The sequence below is a fragment of the Tachypleus tridentatus genome, chromosome 10 (assembly GCF_004210375.1).
Source record: "Tachypleus tridentatus isolate NWPU-2018 chromosome 10, ASM421037v1, whole genome shotgun sequence".
Classification (NCBI taxonomy): Eukaryota; Metazoa; Arthropoda; class Merostomata; order Xiphosura; family Limulidae; genus Tachypleus; species Tachypleus tridentatus.
This window is the reverse complement of record NC_134834.1, coordinates 103,713,151-103,739,283: the sequence shown is the minus strand read 5'-3', so window position 1 is coordinate 103,739,283 and position 26,133 is coordinate 103,713,151. Positions and strand designations below refer to the sequence as shown.

At 37.2% G+C, this 26,133-nt stretch overlaps 1 protein-coding gene across 1 annotated transcript in view; it reads left to right on the top strand.

Annotated features, from left to right (window-relative positions):
- Positions 1-3,894: 3,894 nt before the first annotated feature.
- The window catches only part of LOC143228431 (cysteine-rich hydrophobic domain-containing protein 2-like), a 67,711-nt gene continuing 45,472 nt past the window's right edge, over positions 3,895-26,133 (top strand). The window contains exon 1 of the mRNA XM_076459694.1: positions 3,895-4,007. Within this exon, the coding sequence (XP_076315809.1) occupies positions 3,895-4,007 (113 nt within the window). The remainder of the gene's footprint in view (positions 4,008-26,133) is intronic.

Genomic DNA, 26,133 nt, shown 5'->3' with positions numbered 1-26,133 from the left:
CACCTTTATCAATGGGACCACATATTGCCCATGGGGTTGTCTCACATCATCAAATGTTCTGTTGGATCTTCTTCCTTCTCAGAACACCATAAACTGATGTCTTTGTCACTCCATTCTCTCTTTTGGTCTTCTGTTCCCCACCCCTCAGTCTTGGCTGTCATTGCCCTAATTCAACTGGTCCCATCTCTGCCATTATGCCTGTCCTCTTTTCTGTTTTCTTCCATGAGTACTTGCTTTGGTCTAAGACATCTCTTGAAGTGTCATGCTTGTGGCTCCTTACTGGCCAACCCATCCTTAATTTCCTATGCATTTGAATAGTTTATGGTCAAGTAAATGTTGTATTAAGACCAAAAATACTTTTTCATCTCAAAAATTAAAATTTATTTTGTGTAGTCCCTAAAATTTCCTAAATATATTTCAGTTTTTTTAGTAAAACTTATTTTATCTGTTATTATCCTTACCCTAACTCAAAATGGGATTAGTCAGTTTCACTGACTTCATAACTCCCAAACATTTTTTTAATAAATATAAACTTCCCTTTTTTCTTCCAAGAATGAATTCAAATTGTAACAGGAAACTATATTAATATATTCTAAGTAGCCTTAAACTTGTAACAGTATACATCTATTTATAATTACATTTTATTTTATTTTTGCACTTTTGATTGCCCTCTGAACTGTGTCTAACTATTATCAGTGCCATTACAAGTTGTAAATCACTCAGTGCATGTGCAGCTCAGTTTAAGCTATCAAATTACATTACCCATGTACTGCTTGCATGTTTCCTCATGAACCATTTTTATGATGTTATTATTACTTATTTTACCTAATCTAATCTTAACTAATCTGAAAAGATCCCTATTTTTACATTTTAGTTATTTTTATAATAATGCATAAAGGACAAACATGAAAAACAAGAAATGAAGTACTGACCCAATTATCCTTTTTCTTGCTGTTTCAGTTCTTGAGGACATTTATGACTACATGTTGTATACTAATAGTACAATTAACTAAATAATTTTTATATAATTAAATAATGCACAAAGAACATAGACTAATGACATAAAAAAAGTAGACAATTTTCCTACTTCTCACAATTTTTTTGTTTTCTAACTATGCAACAAGGGCCATTACATATTAATCCGAACCAATTATTAAGTTTTTCACTACAACAATGTTGGTACTTTGAGTGAAGTTGACTATTATCTCTTTAAAACACAGCATTATGCAATATATCTTTCAGTTTGGCCTCACATCTGCTCCATATGTTTTTGCTGGATATTCAGAACATTTTCACATCAACTTCATTCCCTCAGAATTCATACTTACCATTACACAAACAACTGCCCTTTCTCACCGTTTGACAGAACTGCACATTTGATTTGTTATCATAAGCTGTGAAGGTTTTCTTATTTTATAAAAGTAATTCTTTCTCACATACCATACCATATCCATTACTTTTTTATTTCTAGACTAAGCCAAGAGTAATCTCCTCCTCTGAACCTTCAGACCATGGAGGACACAGTTCATAAAATACAGTTGTCTCTTCTTTCACCAGTTTTTATTGTTGTTGTTTTTTTTTGGAAGGGGGTCATCCTTGAAAATATTCACTTCTTTAGGTTGGTCATTACAAGACCAGTGGAACATTTGCACAAATGTGCTACATTGTCCAGTGAGATTGTCATGTTCCAGTTTGCTGAATCTTGGCTGCTAGCTGGACGTGGACAATGCAACAGAAGGTATACTCTACCACCACCAAATGTTTCTTTTCAGGCTTAGGGTGCTTGTATGGAAAATACAGTATTCAAGGGACTTTGGGAGGTAGGGGAAGCTTCTCTCTACATCAGTTTCTACAGCTTTTAGGAGTTTAACAGATGAGATGAAAGATGGTTTTGCTTCATTTAAACAATTCCACAGTATTCTGATACATTTCAGAGTAAAATAAAATAAACTCACTTTGTTTTTGACCAGTGAATCTTCTCTTTTAGGCACATAAGTGCCAGATTGTTCTTCTTGTCGTGTCCCACTGGTAATAACTCAAGTGACCAACCACTTCTTGTCCCAACAGAGCTCTTCCTACAGAATGAATGCTTCATCCTCAAAATTTTCATTTGATCTGCTCTGGTCTAAGAACACAACAGATGAATACTTTTTCACACACTGTGCTCCTCAGTGTGGATTCCTGTACATGGTGAGGGGACCTCCCAGAAAAGGTTCTATTTTTTCAGTATACCTCCCATGTAGTTGCCGTGCATGGTGACCTCTGAAGGGGAGGAAAGGATCCTGGTGGTTGAAGGGTTCAACCCTAACACATCACTTTAGCCTTGAATTCCTGTAGATGGGTAACCCTGGGGTAGCTCTTCAAGGGTCATTCAGCTGGTCCACTTATGCTAGCATCAACCAAGTACTAGTGTTGGATATTTTCAATAGGTGTCATGGATGTTGTGTCTGATGCTGGTGTTTGGGTATGGTGCTTATGAAACCCTGGTATTGCTGCAACATCATTGTTTGGCATTGTAGTGCTCCATGGTTGGTAGGGTCAGTAGGCACCGAAATATTCCTTCTCTATTATCGATCCCCCAAATAAAAATCAAATAGTGAAAAAATAGTCCATAGGTAAACGGCCATGCCTTGAAAATTCTGAGCAACAATTTTCAACCTCTTCAACATCTGTACCTCATTTTCTGACACTACATTTTCTTTTAGACAAACCTTTAATGCTCCCTTTTTTATTCAGAAGGGACTAGAAGAACTTGCTGGCTCTCCTAAGTCAGTCAGAAAGCTTCGTTCTGGTAACATATTGGTGAAAAAATCCACATCTCAACACAGTGAACTCCTCTTGCATTCAAAGGGGATTGGGGATATACCTGTTGAGGTTAATCCCCATACTACTTTGAATTTCTCACGAGGAGTTATTGCTGAGAGGAATATGAAGAACATCCCTGAGTCAGACATTCTCACTGGTTTCTCTACCCAAGGAGTTTCTGCAGTGATGTGTATCTCAACTTGCAAAGATGGAATTATGATGCTGCATAATGTCCTCATTTTAACATTTACATCACCGCATCCACCTTCTACCATCAAGGCAGGTTATCTTAATTGCAAGGTACAACCATATATTCCAAATCCTCTCAGATGTTTCTAGTGTCAGCAGTTCGGTCACTCAAAGACATCATGTTATGGTTCCTTGACATGTGCTCTTGCAGTGGCAAGAACCATGATGCCAATGAGTGTGAAATAGACCATTACCGTGTTAATTGTAGTAGATCTCACCCATCATTCTTTTGTTCATGCTCTAGGTGGGTGGAAGAAAAAGGGGTACAGCATTTTAAAATGGTTCACATTTCTTACCTTGGGGTTCAAAGTTATTGTCCTCCTCTCCATTTTAGGTGTATGCTACTGCACTTTATTCTACCACAACAGTGGGAGTGCAGACGGATCTCTGGAGAGGTGTTGATATTGATGGGAGGGGTTGCTCCACAGAGCGCATGCTCTCAATCACAACCTTTCTCTCTTCAATACTGGTTCTCATACTTATTTTCATGCCTCTTGTCAGTCTTTTACTGCTATTGATCTCCCAGTCTACTCCCCTTCACTATTCTCCCACTTTTCACAGAGGGTTGACAGTATCCCACAGGGCAGTGATCATTTTTCTGTCATTTTAAGAGAGACTGTCCATGGTCGATGCTATCTGACCCCTTCTCCTGGTGAAAGCTGGACCAAACCAACTGGCCCTCTTTCACTGCTCTCACAGAACTTAATCCTGCCATCATCTGTGAGCCATTGATAGACGAGTGCATGGCAGCAGTGACTGACTGTATTATTCAGGCAGCTACTCATTGTATTCTTAAATCCTTGACATGTTTTCTGCAATATCCTCTTCCATAGTGGAATCATGCCTGCCACATGGCACGAAAGGCTGAAGAATGGGCCTGGGATATATTTCGTAGATATCTCACACTTTCAAACTTCATCACGTTTCAATGAGCCCATGCAGATGTTTGGCAGGTAAGACGTGAAAACCAGAAGGAATCTTGCATTAAGTTCACAGCCAACATCTCTTCTACTGCCAGTTTAAAGTCATATGGGACAAGGTTAAGAAGGTCAGTGGGCAGTATAATTTTGTCCCCCTTTTGATTTTGTTCTCTCATGGCCAGAATGTTGCTGATGCTCAGATCATTGCCAGTACTCTTGGCAAAAGCTTTTGCAGGGCATCTAGCACTTCTGCTTCATCCTCCACTTTCTTAGCCATCAAGACTCGGAGCAGAGCAGTCACCTCTTTCCTTTCAGGCTGATCATTTCTATGACTATAATTTCCCCTTTACATTGATGGAACTCAAGGTGGCTCTTCATTGGTTTGGCACTACAAAGGTTGGACCTGATGATATATACTATGAGATACTGCACCATCGCTCTCCTGCTTGCTGTTCTTCAACTGTTCTTCAAAGATGTTAAAAATGTATATCATTTAATAAAACATTGTTAAAGCTGCAGTAGAAACGAAGTGTAATATTGAAAAATGTTTGTGTAGTGCTTTTCAGGATCTATACTAAAGATAGTTGATTGTAAATTGTTCATGTGGGGCTGTACAGGATCTGTACTGAAGATAGTTGATTGTAAAGTGTACATGTAGTGCTGTTCAGGATCTATACTAAAGATAGTTGATTGTAAATTGTTCATGTCGGGCTGTACAGGATCTATACTGAAGATAGTTGATTGTAAAGTGTACATGTAGTGCTGTTCAGGATCTATACTAAAGATAGTTGATTGTAAATTGTTCATGTGGGGCTCTACAGGATCTCTACTAGTGATAGTTGATTGTAAATTATTCATGTGGGGCTGTACAGGATCTATACTAAAGATAGTTGATTGTAAATTGTTCATGTAGTGCTCTACAGGATCTATACTAAAGATAGTTGATTGTAAATTGTTCATGTGGGGCTGTACAGGATCTGTACTGAAGATAGTTGATTCTAAAGTGTACATGTAGTGCTGTTCAGGATCTACACTAAAGATAGTTGATTGTAAATTGTTCATGTGGGGCTATCCAGGATCTGTACTGAAGATAGTTGATTGTAAAGTGTACATGTAGTGCTGTTCAGGATCTACACCAAAGATAGTTGATTGTAAATTGTTCATGTAGTGCTCTACAGGATCTATACTAAAGATAGTTGATTGTAAATTGTTCATGTGGGGCAGTACAGGATCTATACTAAAGATAGTTGATTGTAAATTGTTCATGTGGGGCTGTACAGGATCTATACTGAAGATAGTTGATTGTAAATTGTTCATGTGGGTCTGTACAGGATCTATACTAAAGATAGTTGATTGTAAATTGTTCATGTAGTGCTCTACAGGATCTGTACTAAAGATAGTTGATTCTAAATTGTTCATGTGGGGCTGTACAGGATCTATACTGAAGATAGTTGATTGTAAAGTGTACATGTAGTGCTGTTCAGGATCTACACTAAATATAGTTGATTATAAATTGTTCATGTGGGGCTGTACAGGATCTGTACTGTAGATAGTTGATGGTAAAGTGTACATGTAGTGCTGTTCAGGATCTACACTAAAGATAGTTGATTGTAAATTGTTCATGTTGTGCTCTACAGGATCTATACTAAAGATAGTTGATTGTAAATTGCTCATGTGGGGCTGTACAGGATCTGTACTGAAGATAGTTGATTGTAAAGTGTACATGTAGTGCTGTTCAGGATCTATACTGAAGATAGTTGATTGTAAATTGTTCATGTGGGGCTGTACAGGATCTCTACTAGTGATAGTTGATTGTAAAGTGTACATGTAGTGCTGTTCAGGATCTATACTAAAGATAGTTGATTATAAATTGTTCATGTAGTGCTGTTCAGGATCTATACTAAAGATAGTTGATTATAAATTGTTCATGTAGTGCTGTTCAGGATCTATACTAAAGATAGTTGATTGTAAATTGTTCATGTGGGGCTGTACAGGATCTCTACTAGTGATAGTTGATTGTAAAGTGTTCCTGTTGTGCTGTACAGGATCTCTACTAGAGAGTGTTGATTGTAAAGTGTTCCTGTTGTGCTGTACAGGATCTCTACTAGAGATAGTTGATTGTAAAGTGTTCCTGTTGTGCTGTACAGGATCTCTACTAGTGATAGTTGATTGTAAAGTGTCCCTGTTGTGCTGTACAGGATCTATACTAGTGATAGTTGATTGTAAAGTGTTCCTGTTGTGCTGTACAGGATCTATACTAGTGATAGTTGATTGTAAAGTGTTCCTGTTGTGCTGTACAGGATCTCTACTAGTCATAGTTGATTGTAAAGTGTTCATGTGGGGCTGTACAGGATCTCTACTAGTGATAGTTGATTGTAAAGTGTTCATGTTGTGCTGTACAGGATCTCTACTAGTGATAGTTGATTGTAAAGTGTACATGTAGTGCTGTACAGGATCTATACTAAAGATAGTTGATTGTAAATTGTTCATGTGGGGCTGTACAGGATCTGTACTGAAGATAGTTGATTGTAAAGTGTACATGTAGTGCTGTTCAGGATCTATACTGAAGATAGTTGATTGTAAATTGTTCATGTGGGGCTGTACAGGATCTCTACTAGTGATAGTTGATTGTAAAGTGTACATGTAGTGCTGTTCAGGATCTATACTAAAGATAGTTGATTATAAATTGTTCATGTAGTGCTGTTCAGGATCTATACTAAAGATAGTTGATTGTAAATTGTTCATGTGGGGCTGTACAGGATCTCTACTAGTGATAGTTGATTGTAAAGTGTTCCTGTTGTGCTGTACAGGATCTCTACTAGAGAGTGTTGATTGTAAAGTGTTCCTGTTGTGCTGTACAGGATCTCTACTAGAGATAGTTGATTGTAAAGTGTTCCTGTTGTGCTGTACAGGATCTCTACTAGTGATAGTTGATTGTAAAGTGTCCCTGTTGTGCTGTACAGGATCTATACTAGTGATAGTTGATTGTAAAGTGTTCCTGTTGTGCTGTACAGGATCTATACTAGTGAAAGTTGATTGTAAAGTGTTCCTGTTGTGCTGTACAGGATCTCTACTAGTGATAGTTGATTGTAAAGTGTTCATGTGGGGCTGTACAGGATCTCTACTAGTGATAGTTGATTGTAAAGTGTTCATGTTGTGCTGTACAGGATCTCTACTAGTGATAGTTGATTGTAAAGTGTACATGTAGTGCTGTACAGGATCTCTACTAGTGATAGTTGATTGTAAATTGTTCATGTGGGGCTGTACAGGATCTATACTAAAGATAGTTGATTGTAAATTGTTCATGTAGTGCTCTACAGGATCTATACTAAAGATAGTTGATTGTAAATTGTTCCTGTTGTGCTGTACAGGATCTGTATTAGTAATAGTTGATTGTAAAGTGTTCATGTGGGGCTGTACAGGATCTCTACTAGTGATAGTTGATTGTAAGGTGTTCATGTGGGCTGTACAGGATCTCTACTAGAGATAGTTGATTGTAAATTGTTCATGTGGGGCTGTGCAGGATTTCTACTAGTGATAGTTGATTGTGAAGTGTTCATGTTGTGCTGTACAGGATCTCTACTAGTGATAGTTGATTGTAAAGTGTTCCTGTTGTGCTGTACAGGATCTCTACTAGTGATAGTTGATTGTAAAGTGTTTCTGTTGTGCTGTACAGGATCTCTACTAGTGATAGTTGATTGTAAAGTGTACATGTAGTGCTGTTCAGGATCTACACTAAAGATAGTTGATTGTAAATTGTTCATGTTGTGCTCTACAGGATCTATACTAAAGATAGTTGATTGTAAATTGTTCATGTGGGGCTGTACAGGATCTATACTGAAGATAGTTGATTGTAAATTGTTCATGTGGGGCTGTACAGGATCTATACTAAAGATAGTTGATTGTAAATTGTTCATGTAGTGCTCTACAGGATCTATACTAAAGATAGTTGATTGTAAATTGTTCATGTGGGGCTGTACAGGATCTGTACTGAAGATAGTTGATTGTAAATTGTTCATGTAGTGCTCTACAGGATCTATACTAAAGATAGTTGATTGTAAATTGTTCATGTGGGGCTGTGCAGGATCTGTACTGAAGATAGTTGATTGTAAAGTGTACATGTAGTGCTGTTCAGGATCTACACTAAAGATAGTTGATTATAAATTGTTCATGTGGGGCTGTACAGGATCTGTACTGTAGATAGTTGATTGTAAAGTGTACATGTAGTGCTGTTCAGGATCTACACTAAAGATAGTTGATTGTAAATTGTTCATGTTGTGCTCTACAGGATCTATACTAAAGATAGTTGATTGTAAATTGTTCATGTGGGGCTGTACAGGATCTGTACTGAAGATAGTTGATTGTAAAGTGTACATGTAGTGCTGTTCAGGATCTATACTGAAGATAGTTGATTGTAAATTGTTCATGTGGGGCTGTACAGGATCTCTACTAGTGATAGTTGATTGTAAAGTGTACATGTAGTGCTGTTCAGGATCTATACTAAAGATAGTTGATTATAAATTGTTCATGTAGTGCTGTTCAGGATCTATACTAAAGATAGTTGATTGTAAATTGTTCATGTGGGGCTGTACAGGATCTCTACTAGTGATAGTTGATTGTAAAGTGTTCCTGTTGTGCTGTACAGGATCTCTACTAGAGAGTGTTGATTGTAAAGTGTTCCTGTTGTGCTGTACAGGATCTCTACTAGAGATAGTTGATTGTAAAGTGTTCCTGTTGTGCTGTACAGGATCTCTACTAGTGATAGTTGATTGTAAAGTGTCCCTGTTGTGCTGTACAGGATCTATACTAGTGATAGTTGATTGTAAAGTGTTCCTGTTGTGCTGTACAGGATCTCTACTAGAGATAGTTGATTGTAAATTGTTCATGTGGGGCTGTACAGGATCTATACTAAAGATAGTTGATTGTAAATTGTTCATGTAGTGCTCTACAGGGTCTATACTAAAGATAGTTGATTATAAATTGTTCCTGTTGTGCTGTACAGGATCTGTATTAGTAATAGTTCATTGTAAAGTGTTCATGTGGGGCTGTACAGGATCTCTACTAGTGATAGTTGATTGTAAAGTGTTCCTGTTGTGCTGTACAGGATCTCTACTAGTGATAGTTGATTGTAAAGTGTTCATGTGGGGCTGTACAGGATCTCTACTAGTGATAGTTGATTGTAAAGTGTTCCTGTTGTGCTGTACAGGATCTCTACTAGTGATAGTTGATTGTAAAGTGTTTCTGTTGTGCTGTACAGGATCTCTACTAGTGATAGTTGATTGTAAAGTGTACATGTAGTGCTGTTCAGGATCTACACTAAAGATAGTTGATTGTAAATTGTTCATGTTGTGCTCTACAGGATCTATACTAAAGATTGTTGATTGTAAATTGTTCATGTGGGGCTGTACAGGATCTATACTGAAGATAGTTGATTGTAAATTGTTCATGTGGGGCTGTACAGGATCTATACTAAAGATAGTTGATTGTAAATTGTTCATGTGGGGCTGTACAGGATCTATACTAAAGATAGTTGATTGTAAATTGTTCATGTGGGGCTGTACAGGATCTCTACTAGTGATAGTTGATTGTAAATTGTTCATGTGGGGCTGTACAGGATCTCTACTAGTGATAGTTGATTGTAAGGTGTTCATGTGGGGCTGTACAGGATCTGTACTAGAGATAGTTGATTGTAAATTGTTCATGTGGGGCTGTACAGGATTTCTACTAGTGATAGTTGATTGTGAAGTGTTCATGTTGTGCTGTACAGGATCTCTACTAGTGATAGTTGATTGTAAAGTGTTCCTGTTGTGCTGTACAGGATCTACACTAAAGATAGTTGATTGTAAATTGTTCATGTTGTGCTCTACAGGATCTATACTAAAGATAGTTGATTGTAAATTGTTCATGTGGGGCTGTACAGGATCTATACTGAAGATAGTTGATTGTAAATTGTTCATGTGGGGCTGTACAGGATCTGTACTGTAGATAGTTGATTGTAAAGTGTACATGTAGTGCTGTTCAGGATCTACACTAAAGATAGTTGATTATAAATTGTTCATGTGGGGCTGTACAGGATCTGTACTGTAGATAGTTGATTGTAAAGTGTACATGTAGTGCTGTTCAGGATCTACACTAAAGATAGTTGATTGTAAATTGTTCATGTTGTGCTCTACAGGATCTATACTAAAGATAGTTGATTGTAAATTGTTCATGTGGGGCTGTACAGGATCTACTGAAGATAGTTGATTGTAAATTGTTCATGTGGGGCTGTACAGGATCTATACTGAAGATAGTTGATTGTAAATTGTTCATGTGGGGCTCTACAGGATCTCTACTACTGATAGTTGATTGTGAAGTGTTCATGTTGTGCTGTACAGGATCTCTACTAGCGATAGTTGATTGTAAAGTGTTCATGTGGGGCTGTACAGGATCTCTACTAGTGATAGTTGATTATAAAGTGTACATGTAGTGCTGTTCAGGATCTATACTAAAGATAGTTGATTATAAATTGTTCATGTAGTGCTGTTCAGGATCTCTACTAAAGATAGTTGATTGTAAATTGTTCATGTGGGGCTGTACAGGATCTCTACTAGAGAGTGTTGATTGTAAAGTGTTCCTGTTGTGCTGTACAGGATCTCTACTAGAGATAGTTGATTGTAAAGTGTTCCTGTTGTGCTGTACAGGATCTATACTAGTGATAGTTGATTGTAAAGTGTTCCTGTTGTGCTGTACAGGATCTCTACTAGAGATAGTTGATTGTAAAGTGTTCCTGTTGTGCTGTTCAGGATCTATACTAGTGATAGTTGATTGTAAAGTGTTCCTGTTGTGCTGTACAGGATCTCTACTAGTGATAGTTGATTGTAAAGTGTTCATGTGGGGCTGTACAGGATCTCTACTAGTGATAGTTGATTGTAAAGTGTTCATGTGGGGCTGTACAGGATCTCTACTAGTGATAGTTGATTGTAAAGTGTTCATGTGGGGCTGTACAGGATCTCTACTAGTGATAGTTGATTGTAAAGTGTTCATGTTGTGCTGTACAGGATCTCTACTAGTGATAGTTGATTGTAAATTGTTCATGTAGTGCTCTACAGGATCTATACTAAAATAGTTGATTATAAATTGTTCCTGTTGTGCTGTACAGGATCTGTATTAGTAATAGTTCATTGTAAAGTTTTCATGTGGGGCTGTACAGGATCTCTACTAGTGATAGTTGATTGTAAGGTGTTCATGTGGGGCTGTACAGGATCTCTACTAGAGATAGTTGATTGTAAATTGTTCATGTGGGGCTGTACAGGATCTCTACTAGTGATAGTTGATTGTAAAGTGTTTCTGTTGTGCTGTACAGGATCTCTACTAGTGATAGTTGATTGTAAAGTGTACATGTAGTGCTGTTCAGGATCTACACTAAAGATAGTTGATTGTAAATTGTTCATGTTGTGCTCTACAGGATCTATACTAAAGATAGTTGATTGTAAATTGTTCATGTGGGGCTGTACAGGTTCTATACTAAAGATAGTTGATTGTAAATTGTTCATGTGGGGCTGTACAGGATCTATACTGAAGATAGTTGATTGTAAATTGTTCATGTTGTGCTGTACAGGATCTCTACTAGAGATAGTTGATTGTAAAGTGTTCACGTTGTGCTGTACAGGATCTCTACTAGTGATAGTTGATTGTAAAGTGTTCCTGTTGTGCTGTTCAGGATCTATACTAGTGATAGTTGATTGTAAAGTGTTCCTGTTGTGCTGTACAGGATCTCTACTAGTGATAGTTGATTGTAAAGTGTTCATGTGGGGCTGTACAGGATCTCTACTAGTGATAGTTGATTGTAAAGTGTTCATGTGGGGCTGTACAGGATCTCTACTAGTGATAGTTGATTGTAAAGTGTTCATGTGGGGCTGTACAGGATCTCTACTAGTGATAGTTGATTGTAAAGTGTTCATGTTGTGCTGTACAGGATCTCTACTAGTGATAGTTGATTGTAAATTGTTCATGTAGTGCTGTACAGGATCTATACTAAAAATAGTTGATTGTAAATTGTTCATGTTGTGCTGTACAGGATCTGTACTAGTAATAGTTGATTGTAAAGTTTTCATGTGGGGCTGTACAGGATCTCTACTAGTGATAGTTGATTGTAAGGTGTTCATGTGGGCTGTACAGGATCTCTACTAGAGATAGTTGATTGTAAATTGTTCATGTGGGGCTGTACAGGATCTCTACTAGTGATAGTTGATTGTAAAGTGTTTCTGTTGTGCTGTACAGGATCTCTACTAGTGATAGTTGATTGTAAAGTGTACATGTAGTGCTGTTCAGGATCTACACTAAAGATAGTTGATTGTAAATTGTTCATGTTGTGCTCTACAGGATCTATACTAAAGATAGTTGATTGTAAATTGTTCATGTGGGGCTGTACAGGATCTATACTAAAGATAGTTGATTGTAAATTGTTCATGTGGGGCTGTACAGGATCTATACTGAAGATAGTTGATTGTAAATTGTTCATGTTGTGCTGTACAGGATCTCTACTAGAGATAGTTGATTGTAAAGTGTTCACGTTGTGCTGTACAGGATCTCTACTAGTGATAGTTGATTGTAAAGTGTACATGTTGTGCTGTACAGGATCTCTACTAGTGATAGTTGATTGTAAATTGTTCATGTGGGGCTGTTCAGGATCTCTACTAGTGATAGTTGATTGTAAATTGTTCATGTGGGGCTGTACAGAATCTGCACTGAAGATAATTGATTGTAAAGTGTACATGTAGTGCTGTTCAGGATCTACACTAAAGATAGTTGATTGTAAATTGTTCATGTGGGGCTACAGGATCTGTACTGAAGATAGTTGATTGTAAAGTGTTCCTGTTGTGCTGTACAGGATCTCTACTAGAGAGTGTTGATTGTAAAGTGTTCCTGTTGTGCTGTACAGGATCTCTACTAGTGATAGTTGATTGTAAAGTGTCCCTGTTGTGCTGTACAGGATCTATACTAGTGATAGTTGATTGTAAAGTGTTCCTGTTGTGCTGTACAGGATCTCTACTAGAGATAGTTGATTGTAAATTGTTCATGTGGGGCTGTACAGGATCTATACTAAAGATAGTTGATTGTAAATTGTTCATGTAGTGCTCTACAGGGTCTATACTAAAGATAGTTGATTATAAATTGTTCCTGTTGTGCTGTACAGGATCTGTATTAGTAATAGTTCATTGTAAAGTGTTCATGTGGGGCTGTACAGGATCTCTACTAGTGATAGTTGATTGTAAAGTGTACATGTAGTGCTGTTCAGGATCTACACTAAAGATAGTTGATTGTAAATTGTTCATGTTGTGCTCTACAGGATCTATACTAAAGATAGTTGATTGTAAATTGTTCATGTGGGGCTGTACAGGATCTATACTGAAGATAGTTGATTGTCAAGTGTACATGTAGTGCTGTTCAGGATCTACACTAAAGATAGTTGATTGTAAGGTGTTCATGTGGGGCTGTACAGGATCTCTACTAGAGATAGTTGATTGTAAATTGTTCATGTGGGGCTGTACAGGATTTCTACTAGTGATAGTTGATTGTGAAGTGTTCATGTCGTGCTGTACAGGATCTCTACTAGTGATAGTTGATTGTAAAGTGTTCCTGTTGTGCTGTACAGGATCTCTACTAGTGATAGTTGATTGTAAAGTGTTTCTGTTGTGCTGTACAGGATCTCTACTAGTGATAGTTGATTGTAAAGTGTACATGTAGTGCTGTTCAGGATCTACACTAAAGATAGTTGATTGTAAATTGTTCATGTTGTGCTCTACAGGATCTATACTAAAGATAGTTGATTGTAAATTGTTCATGTTGTGCTCTTCAGGATCTATACTGAAGATAGTTGATTGTAAATTGTTCATGTGGGGCTGTACAGGATCTATACTGAAGATAGTTGATTGTAAATTGTTCATGTGGGGCTCTACAGGATCTCTACTAGTGATAGTTGATTGTAAATTATTCATGTGGGGCTGTACAGGATCTATACTAAAGATAGTTGATTGTAAATTGTTCATGTGGGGCTGTACAGGATCTGTACTGAAGATAGTTGATTGTAAATTGTTCATGTTGTGCTCTACAGGATCTATACTAAAGATAGTTGATTGTAAATTGTTCATGTGGGGCTGTACAGGATCTGTACTGAAGATAGTTGATTGTAAAGTGTACATGTAGTGCTGTTCAGGATCTATACTAAAGATAGTTGATTGTAAATTGTTCATGTGGGGCTGTACAGGATCTCTACTAGTGATAGTTGATTGTAAAGTGTTCCTGTTCTGCTGTACAGGATCTCTACTAGAGAGTGTTGATTGTAAAGTGTTCCTGTTGTGCTGTACAGGATCTCTACTAGTGATAGTTGATTGTAAAGTGTTTCTGTTGTGCTGTACAGGATCTCTACTAGTGATAGTTGATTGTAAAGTGTACATGTAGTGCTGTTCAGGATCTACACTAAAGATAGTTGATTGTAAATTGTTCATGTTGTGCTCTACAGGATCTATACTAAAGATAGTTGATTGTAAATTGTTCATGTGGGGCTGTACAGGATCTATACTGAAGATAGTTGATTGTAAATTGTTCATGTGGGGCTCTACAGGATCTCTACTACTGATAGTTGATTGTAAATTATTCATGTGGGGCTGTACAGGATCTATAATAAAGATAGTTGATTGTAAATTGTTCATGTAGTGCTCTACAGGATCTATACTAAAGATAGTTGATTGTAAATTGTTCATGTGGGGCTGTACAGGATCTGTACTGAAGATAGTTGATTGTAAATTGTTCATGTAGTGCTGTACAGGATCTATACTAAAGATAGTTGATTGTAAATTGTTCATGTGGGGCTGTACAGGATCTGTACTGAAGATAGTTGATTGTAAAGTGTACATGTAGTGCTGTTCAGGATCTACACTAAAGATAGTTGATTGTAAATTGTTCATGTGGGGCTGTACAGGATCTGTACTGTAGATAGTTGATTGTAAAGTGTACATGTAGTGCTGTTCAGGATCTACACTAAAGATAGTTGATTGTAAATTGTTCATGTTGTGCTCTACAGGATCTATACTAAAGATAGTTGATTGTAAATTGTTCATGTGGGGCTGTACAGGATCTGTACTGAAGATAGTTGATTGTAAAGTGTACATGTAGTGCTGTTCAGGATCTATACTGAAGATAGTTGATTGTAAATTGTTCATGTGGGGCTGTACAGGATCTCTACTAGTGATAGTTGATTGTAAAGTGTACATGTAGTGCTGTTCAGGATCTATACTAAAGATAGTTGATTGTAAATTGTTCATGTAGTGCTGTTCAGGATCTATACTAAAGATAGTTGATTGTAAATTGTTCATGTGGGGCTGTACAGGATCTCTACTAGTGATAGTTGATTGTAAAGTGTTCCTGTTGTGCTGTACAGGATCTATACTAGTGATAGTTGATTGTAAAGTGTTCCTGTTGTGCTGTACAGGATCTCTACTAGAGATAGTTGATTGTAAAGTGTTCCTGTTGTGCTGTACAGGATCTATACTAGTGATAGTTGATTGTAAAGTGTTCCTGTTGTGCTGTACAGGATCTCTACTAGTGATAGTTGATTGTAAAGTGTTCATGTGGGGCTGTACAGGATCTCTACTAGTGATAGTTGATTGTAAAGTGTTCCTGTTGTGCTGTACAGGATCTCTACTAGTGATAGTTGATTGTAAAGTGTTTCTGTTGTGCTGTACAGGATCTCTACTAGTGATAGTTGATTGTAAAGTGTACATGTAGTGCTGTTCAGGATCTACACTAAAGATAGTTGATTGTAAATTGTTCATGTTGTGCTGTACAGGATCTATACTAAAGATAGTTGATTGTAAATTGTTCATGTGGGGCTGTACAGGATCTATACTGAAGATAGTTGATTGTAAATTGTTCATGTGGGCTGTACAGGATCTATACTAAAGATAGTTGATTGTAAATTGTTCATGTGGGGCTGTACAGGATCTATACTAAAGATAGTTGATTGTAAATTGTTCATGTGGGCTGTACAGGATCTATACTGAAGATAGTTGATTGTAAATTGTTCATGTGGGGCTGTACAGGATCTCTACTAGTGATAGTTGATTGTAAATTGTTCATGTGGGGCTGTACAGGATCTCTACTAGTGATAGTTGATTGTAAGGTGTTCATGTGGGCTGTACAGGATCTCTACTAGAGATAGTTGATTGTAAATTGTTCATGTGGGGCTGTACAGGATCTCTACTAGTGATAGTTGATTGTAAAGTGTTCATGTTGTGCTGTACAGGATCTCTACTAGTGATAGTTGATTGTAAAGTGTTCATGTTGTGCTGTACAGGATCTACACTAAAGATAGTTGATTGTAAATTGTTCATGTTGTGCTGTACAGGATCTATACTAAAGATAGTTGATTGTAAATTGTTCATGTGGGGCTGTACAGGATCTATACTGAAGATAGTTGATTGTAAATTGTTCATGTGGGGCTGTACAGGATCTGTACTGTAGATAGTTGATTGTAAAGTGTACATGTAGTGCTGTTCAGGATCTACACTAAAGATAGTTGATTGTAAATTGTTCATGTGGGGCTGTACAGGATCTGTACTGTAGATAGTTGATTGTAAAGTGTACATGTAGTGCTGTTCAGGATCTACACTAAAGATAGTTGATTGTAAATTGTTCATGTTGTGCTCTACAGGATCTATACTAAAGATAGTTGATTGTAAATTGTTCATGTGGGGCTGTACAGGATCTACTGAAGATAGTTGATTGTAAATTGTTCATGTGGGCTGTACAGGATCTATACTGAAGATAGTTGATTGTAAATTGTTCATGTGGGGCTGTACAGGATCTCTACTAGTGATAGTTGATTGTAAAGTGTTCATGTTGTGCTGTACAGGATCTCTACTAGTGATAGTTGATTGTAAAGTGTTCATGTGGGGCTGTGCAGGATCTCTACTAGTGATAGTTGATTGTAAAGTGTTCATGTTGTGCTGTACAGGATCTATACTAAAGATAGTTGATTGTAAATTGTTCATGTGGGGCTGTACAGGATCTCTACTAGTGATAGTTGACTATAAAGTGTACATGTAGTGCTGTTCAGGATCTATACTAAAGATAGTTGATTATAAATTGTTCATGTAGTGCTGTTCAGGATCTATACTAAAGATAGTTGATTGTAAATTGTTCATGTGGGGCTGTACAGGATCTCTACTAGAGATAGTTGATTGTAAAGTGTTCCTGTTGTGCTGTACAGGATCTCTACTAGAGATAGTTGATTGTAAAGTGTCCCTGTTGTGCTGTACAGGATCTCTACTAGTGATAGTTGATTGTAAAGTGTTCATGTTGTGCTGTACAGGATCTCTACTAGTGATAGTTGATTGTAAATTGTTCATGTAGTGCTCTACAGGATCTATACTAAAGATAGTTGATTGTAAATTGTTCCTGTTGTGCTGTACAGGATCTGTACTAGTAATAGTTGATTGTAAAGTGTTCATGTGGGGCTGTACAGGATCTCTACTAGTGATAGTTGATTGTAAGGTGTTCATGTGGGGCTGTACAGGATCTCTACTAGAGATAGTTGATTGTAAATTGTTCATGTGGGGCTGTACAGGATCTCTACTAGTGATAGTTGATTGTAAAGTGTACATGTTGTGCTGTTCAGGATCTACACTAAAGATAGTTGATTGTAAATTGTTCATGTTGTGCTCTACAGGATCTATACTAAAGATAGTTGATTGTAAATTGTTCATGTGGGGCTGTACAGGATCTATACTGAAGATAGTTGATTGTAAATTGTTCATGTTGTGCTGTACAGGATCTCTACTAGAGATAGTTGATTGTAAAGTGTTCACGTTGTGCTGTACAGGATCTCTACTAGTGATAGTTGATTGTAAAGTGTTCATGTAGTGCTGTACAGGATCTCTACTAGTGATAGTTGATTGTAAATTGTTCATGTGGGGCTGTACAGGATCTCTACTAGTGATAGTTGATTGTAAATTGTTCATGTGGGGCTGTACAGGATCTGCACTGAAGATAATTGATTGTAAAGTGTTCATGTAGTGCTGTTCAGGATCTACACTAAAGATAGTTGATTGTAAATTGTTCATGTGGGGCTACAGGATCTGTACTGAAGATAGTTGATTGTAAAGTGTACATGTAGTGCTGTTCAGGATCTACACTAAAGATAGTTGATTGTAAATTGTTCATGTTGTGCTCTACAGGATCTATACTAAAGATAGTTGATTGTAAATTGTTCATGTTGTGCTGTACAGGATCTATACTGAAGATAGTTGATTGTAAATTGTTCATGTGGGGCTGTACAGGATCTATACTGAAGATAGTTGATTGTAAATTGTTCATGTGGGGCTCTACAGGATCTCTACTAGTGATAGTTGATTGTAAATTATTCATGTGGGGCTGTACAGGATCTATACTAAAGATAGTTGATTGTAAATTGTTCATGTGGGGCTGTACAGGGTCTCTACTAGTGATAGTTGATTGTAAAGTGTTCCTGTTGTGCTGTACAGGATCTCTACTAGTGATAGTTGATTGTGAAGTGTTCATGTTGTGCTGTACAGGATCTCTACTAGTGATAGTTGATTGTAAAGTGTTCCTGTTGTGCTGTACAGGATCTACACTAAAGATAGTTGATTGTAAATTGTTCATGTTGTGCTCTACAGGATCTATACTAAAGATAGTTGATTGTAAATTGTTCATGTGGGGCTGTACAGGATCTATACTGAAGATAGTTGATTGTAAATTGTTCATGTGGGGCTGTACAGGATCTGTACTGTAGATAGTTGATTGTAAAGTGTACATGTAGTGCTGTTCAGGATCTACACTAAAGATAGTTGATTATAAATTGTTCATGTGGGGCTGTACAGGATCTGTACTGTAGATAGTTGATTGTAAAGTGTACATGTAGTGCTGTTCAGGATCTACACTAAAGATAGTTGATTGTAAATTGTTCATGTTGTGCTCTACAGGATCTATACTAAAGATAGTTGATTGTAAATTGTTCATGTGGGGCTGTACAGGATCTACTGAAGATAGTTGATTGTAAATTGTTCATGTGGGGCTGTACAGGATCTATACTGAAGATAGTTGATTGTAAATTGTTCATGTGGGGCTCTACAGGATCTCTACTACTGATAGTTGATTGTGAAGTGTTCATGTTGTGCTGTACAGGATCTCTACTAGCGATAGTTGATTGTAAAGTGTTCATGTGGGGCTGTACAGGATCTCTACTAGTGATAGTTGATTGTAAACTGTTCATGTGGGGCTGTACAGGATCTCTACTAGAGAGTGTTGATTGTAAGGTGTTCCTGTTGTGCTGTACAGGATCTCTACTAGAGATAGTTGATTGTAAAGTGTCCCTGTTGTGCTGTACAGGATCTATACTAGTGATAGTTGATTGTAAAGTGTTCCTGTTGTGCTGTACAGGATCTCTACTAGTGATAGTTGATTGTAAAGTGTTCATGTGGGGCTGTACAGGATCTCTACTAGTGATAGTTGATTGTAAAGTGTTCATGTTGTGCTGTACAGGATCTCTACTAGTGATAGTTGATTGTAAATTGTTCATGTAGTGCTCTACAGGGTCTATACTAAAAATAGTTGATTGTAAATTGTTCCTGTTGTGCTGTACAGGATCTGTATTAGTAATAGTTGATTGTAAAGTGTTCATGTGGGGCTGTACAGGATCTCTACTAGTGATAGTTGATTGTAAGGTGTTCATGTGGGGCTGTACAGGATCTCTACTAGAGATAGTTGATTGTAAATTGTTCATGTGGGGCTGTACAGGATCTCTACTAGTGATAGTTGATTGTAAATTGTTCATGTGGGGCTGTACAGGATCTCTACTAGTGATAGTTGATTGTAAAGTGTACATGTTGTGCTGTTCAGGATCTACACTAAAGATAGTTGATTGTAAATTGTTCATGTTGTGCTCTACAGGATCTATACTAAAGATAGTTGATTGTAAATTGTTCATGTGGGGCTGTACAGGATCTATACTGAAGATAGTTGATTGTAAATTGTTCATGTTGTGCTGTACAGGATCTCTACTAGAGATAGTTGATTGTAAAGTGTTCACGTTGTGCTGTACAGGATCTCTACTAGTGATAGTTGATTGTAAAGTGTACATGTAGTGCTGTACAGGATCTCTACTAGTGATAGTTGATTGTAAATTGTTCATGTGGGGCTGTTCAGGATCTCTACTAGTGATAGTTGATTGTAAATTGTTCATGTGGGGCTGTACAGAATCTGCACTGAAGATAATTGATTGTAAAGTGTACATGTAGTGCTGTTCAGGATCTACACTAAAGATAGTTGATTGTAAATTGTTCATGTGGGGCTACAGGATCTGTACTGAAGATAGTTGATTGTAAAGTGTACATGTAGTGCTGTTCAGGATCTACACTAAAGATAGTTGATTGTAAATTGTTCATGTTGTGCTCTACAGGATCTATACTAAAGATAGTTGATTGTAAATTGTTCATGTTGTGCTCTTCAGGATCTATACTGAAGATAGTTGATTGTAAATTGTTCATGTGGGGCTGTACAGGATCTATACTGAAGATAGTTGATTGTAAATTGTTCATGTGGGGCTCTACAGGATCTCTACTAGTGATAGTTGATTGTAAATTATTCATGTGGGGCTGTACAGGATCTATACTAAAGATAGTTGATTGTAAATTGTTCATGTGGGGCTGTACAGGGTCTCTACTAGTGATAGTTGATTGTAAAGTGTTCCTGTTGTGCTGTACAGGATCTCTACTAGTGATAGTTGATTGTGAAGTGTTCATGTTGTGCTGTACAGGATCTCTACTAGTGATAGTTGATTGTAAAGTGTTCATGTTGTGCTGTACAGGATCTACACTAAAGATAGTTGATTGTAAATTGTTCATGTTGTGCTGTACAGGATCTATACTAAAGATAGTTGATTGTAAATTGTTCATGTGGGGCTGTACAGGATCTATACTGAAGATAGTTGATTGTAAATTGTTCATGTGGGGCTGTACAGGATCTGTACTGTAGATAGTTGATTGTAAAGTGTACATGTAGTGCTGTTCAGGATCTACACTAAAGATAGTTGATTGTAAATTGTTCATGTGGGGCTGTACAGGATCTCTACTGTAGATAGTTGATTGTAAAGTGTACATGTAGTGCTGTTCAGGATCTACACTAAAGATAGTTGATTGTAAATTGTTCATGTTGTGCTCTACAGGATCTATACTAAAGATAGTTGATTGTAAATTGTTCATGTGGGGCTGTACAGGATCTACTGAAGATAGTTGATTGTAAATTGTTCATGTGGGGCTGTACAGGATCTATACTGAAGATAGTTGATTGTAAATTGTTCATGTGGGGCTGTACAGGATCTCTACTAGTGATAGTTGATTGTAAAGTGTTCATGTTGTGCTGTACAGGATCTCTACTAGTGATAGTTGATTGTAAAGTGTTCATGTGGGCTGTACAGGATCTCTACTAGTGATAGTTGATTGTAAAGTGTTCATGTGGGCTGTACAGGATCTCTACTAGAGATAGTTGATTGTAAAGTGTTCACGTTGTGCTGTACAGGATCTCTACTAGAGATAGTTGATTGTAAAGTGTTCCTGTTGTGCTGTACAGGATCTATACTAGTGATAGTTGATTGTAAAGTGTTCCTGTTGTGCTGTACAGGATCTCTACTAGTGATAGTTGATTGTAAAGTGTTCATGTGGGGCTGTACAGGATCTCTACTAGTGATAGTTGATTGTAAAGTGTTCATGTTGTGCTGTACAGGATCTCTACTAGTGATAGTTGATTGTAAATTGTTCATGTAGTGCTGTACAGGATCTATACTAAAAATAGTTGATTGTAAATTGTTCATGTTGTGCTGTACAGGATCTGTACTAGTAATAGTTGATTGTAAAGTGTTCATGTGGGGCTGTACAGGATCTCTACTAGTGATAGTTGATTGTAAGGTGTTCATGTGGGGCTGTACAGGATCTCTACTAGAGATAGTTGATTGTAAATTGTTCATGTGGGGCTGTACAGGATCTCTACTAGTGATAGTTGATTGTAAAGTGTTCTGTTGTGCTGTACAGGATCTCTACTAGTGATAGTTGATTGTAAAGTGTTCATGTAGTGCTGTTCAGGATCTACACTAAAGATAGTTGATTGTAAATTGTTCATGTTGTGCTCTACAGGATCTATACTAAAGATAGTTGATTGTAAATTGTTCATGTGGGGCTGTACAGGATCTATACTAAAGATAGTTGATTGTAAATTGTTCATGTGGGGCTGTACAGGATCTATACTGAAGATAGTTGATTGTAAATTGTTCATGTTGTGCTGTACAGGATCTCTACTAGAGATAGTTGATTGTAAAGTGTTCATGTTGTGCTGTACAGGATCTCTACTAGTGATAGTTGATTGTAAAGTGTTCATGTAGTGCTGTACAGGATCTCTACTAGTGATAGTTGATTGTAAATTGTTCATGTGGGGCTGTACAGGATCTCTACTAGTGATAGTTGATTGTAAATTGTTCATGTGGGGCTGTACAGGATCTGCACTGAAGATAGTTGATTGTAAAGTGTACATGTAGTGCTGTTCAGGATCTACACTAAAGATAGTTGATTGTAAATTGTTCATGTGGGGCTACAGGATCTGTACTGAAGATAGTTGATTGTAAAGTGTTCCTGTTGTGCTGTACAGGATCTCTACTAGAGATAGTTGATTGTAAAGTGTTCATGTTGTGCTGTACAGGATCTCTACTAGTGATAGTTGATTGTAAAGTGTTCATGTAGTGCTGTACAGGATCTACACTAAAGATAGTTGATTGTAAATTGTTCATGTTGTGCTCTACAGGATCTATACTAAAGATATTTGATTGTAAATTGTTCATGTGGGGCTGTACAGGATCTATACTAAAGATAGTTGATTGTAAATTGTTCATGTGGGGCTGTACAGGATCTATACTGAAGATAGTTGATTGTAAATTGTTCATGTTGTGCTGTACAGGATCTCTACTAGAGATAGTTGATTGTAAAGTGTTCACGTTGTGCTGTACAGGATCTCTACTAGTGATAGTTGATTGTAAAGTGTACATGTAGTGCTGTACAGGATCTCTACTAGTGATAGTTGATTGTAAATTGTTCATGTGGGGCTGTTCAGGATCTCTACTAGTGATAGTTGATTGTAAATTGTTCATGTGGGGCTGTACAGGATCTGCACTGAAGATAGTTGATTGTAAAGTGTTCATGTAGTGCTGTTCAGGATCTACACTAAAGATAGTTGATTGTAAATTGTTCATGTGGGGCTACAGGATCTGTACTGAAGATAGTTGATTGTAAAGTGTTCCTGTTGTGCTGTACAGGATCTCTACTAGAGATAGTTGATTGTAAAGTGTTCCTGTTGTGCTGTACAGGATCTCTACTAGTGATAGTTGATTGTAAAGTGTTCCTGTTGTGCTGTACAGGATCTATACTAGTGATAGTTGATTGTAAAGTGTTCCTGTTGTGCTGTACAGGATCTCTACTAGAGATAGTTGATTGTAAATTGTTCATGTGGGGCTGTACAGGATCTATACTAAAGATAGTTGATTGTAAATTGTTCATGTAGTGCTGTACAGGATCTATACTAAAGATAGTTGATTGTAAATTGTTCCTGTTGTGCTGTACAGGATCTGTATTAGTAATAGTTCATTGTAAAGTGTTCATGTGGGGCTGTACAGGATCTCTACTAGTGATAGTTGATTGTAAAGTGTACATGTAGTGCTGTTCAGGATCTACACTAAAGATAGTTGATTGTAAATTGTTCCTGTTGTGCTGTACAGGATCTATACTGAAGATAGTTGATTGTAAATTGTTCATGTGGGGCTGTACAGGATCTATACTGAAGATAGTTGATTGTAAAGTGTTCATGTAGTGCTGTTCAGGATCTACACTAAAGATAGTTGATTGTAAAGTGTTCATGTGGGGCTGTACAGGATCTCTACTAGAGATAGTTGATTGTAAATTGTTCATGTGGGGCTGTACAGGATCTCTACTAGTGATAGTTGATTGTAAAGTGTTCATGTTGTGCTGTACAGGATCTCTACTAGTGATAGTTGATTGTAAAGTGTTCCTGTTGTGCTGTACAGGATCTCTACTAGTGATAGTTGATTGTAAAGTGTTCTGTTGTGCTGTACAGGATCTCTACTAGTGATAGTTGATTGTAAAGTGTTCATGTAGTGCTGTTCAGGATCTACACTAAAGATAGTTGATTGTAAATTGTTCATGTTGTGCTGTACAGGATCTATACTAAAGATAGTTGATTGTAAATTGTTCATGTTGTGCTCTTCAGGATCTATACTGAAGATAGTTGATTGTAAATTGTTCATGTGGGGCTGTACAGGATCTATACTGAAGATAGTTGATTGTAAATTGTTCATGTGGGGCTCTACAGGATCTCTACTAGTGATAGTTGATTGTAAATTATTCATGTGGGGCTGTGCAGGATCTATACTAAAGATAGTTGATTGTAAATTGTTCATGTGGGGCTGTACAGGATCTGTACTGAAGATAGTTGATTGTAAATTGTTCATGTTGTGCTGTTCAGGATCTACACCAAAGATAGTTGATTGTAAATTGTTCATGTAGTGCTCTACAGGATCTATACTAAAGATAGTTGATTGTAAATTGTTCATGTTGTGCTCTACAGGATCTATACTAAAGATAGTTGATTGTAAATTGTTCATGTGGGGCTGTACAGGATCTATACTAAAGATAGTTGATTGTAAATTGTTCATGTGGGGCTGTACAGGATCTATACTGAAGATAGTTGATTGTAAATTGTTCATGTGGGGCTCTACAGGATCTCTACTACTGATAGTTGATTGTAAATTATTCATGTGGGTCTGTACAGGATCTATAATAAAGATAGTTGATTGTAAATTGTTCATGTAGTGCTCTACAGGATCTATACTAAAGATAGTTGATTGTAAATTGTTCATGTGGGGCTGTACAGGATCTGTACTGAAGATAGTTGATTGTAAAGTGTACATGTAGTGCTGTTCAGGATCTACACTAAAGATAGTTGATTGTAAATTGTTCATGTGGGGCTGTACAGGATCTGTACTGTAGATAGTTGATTGTAAAGTGTTCATGTAGTGCTGTACAGGATCTACACTAAAGATAGTTGATTGTAAATTGTTCATGTTGTGCTGTACAGGATCTATACTAAAGATAGTTGATTGTAAATTGTTCATGTGGGGCTGTACAGGATCTGTACTGAAGATAGTTGATTGTAAAGTGTTCATGTAGTGCTGTACAGGATCTATACTGAAGATAGTTGATTGTAAATTGTTCATGTGGGGCTGTACAGGATCTCTACTAGTGATAGTTGATTGTAAAGTGTACATGTGGGGCTGTACAGGATCTGTACTGAAGATAGTTGATTGTAAAGTGTACATGTAGTGCTGTACAGGATCTATACTAAAGATAGTTGATTGTAAATTGTTCATGTGGGCTGTACAGGATCTCTACTAGTGATAGTTGATTGTAAAGTGTTCATGTAGTGCTGTTCAGGATCTCTACTAGAGATAGTTGATTGTAAATTGTTCATGTTGTGCTCTACAGGATCTATACTAAAGATAGTTGATTGTAAATTGTTCATGTGGGGCTGTACAGGATCTACTGAAGATAGTTGATTGTAAATTGTTCATGTGGGGCTGTACAGGATCTATACTGAAGATAGTTGATTGTAAATTGTTCATGTGGGGCTCTACAGGATCTCTACTACTGATAGTTGATTGTAAAGTGTTCATGTTGTGCTGTACAGGATCTCTACTAGTGATAGTTGATTGTAAAGTGTTCATGTGGGGCTGTACAGGATCTCTACTAGTGATAGTTGATTGTAAAGTGTTCATGTTGTGCTGTACAGGATCTATACTAAAGATAGTTGATTGTAAATTGTTCATGTGGGGCTGTACAGGATCTCTACTAGTGATAGTTGATTGTAAATTGTTCATGTGGGGCTGTACAGGATCTCTACTAGAGAGTGTTGATTGTAAAGTGTTCATGTTGTGCTGTACAGGATCTCTACTAGAGATAGTTGATTGTAAAGTGTTCCTGTTGTGCTGTACAGGATCTATACTAGTGATAGTTGATTGTAAAGTGTTCCTGTTGTGCTGTACAGG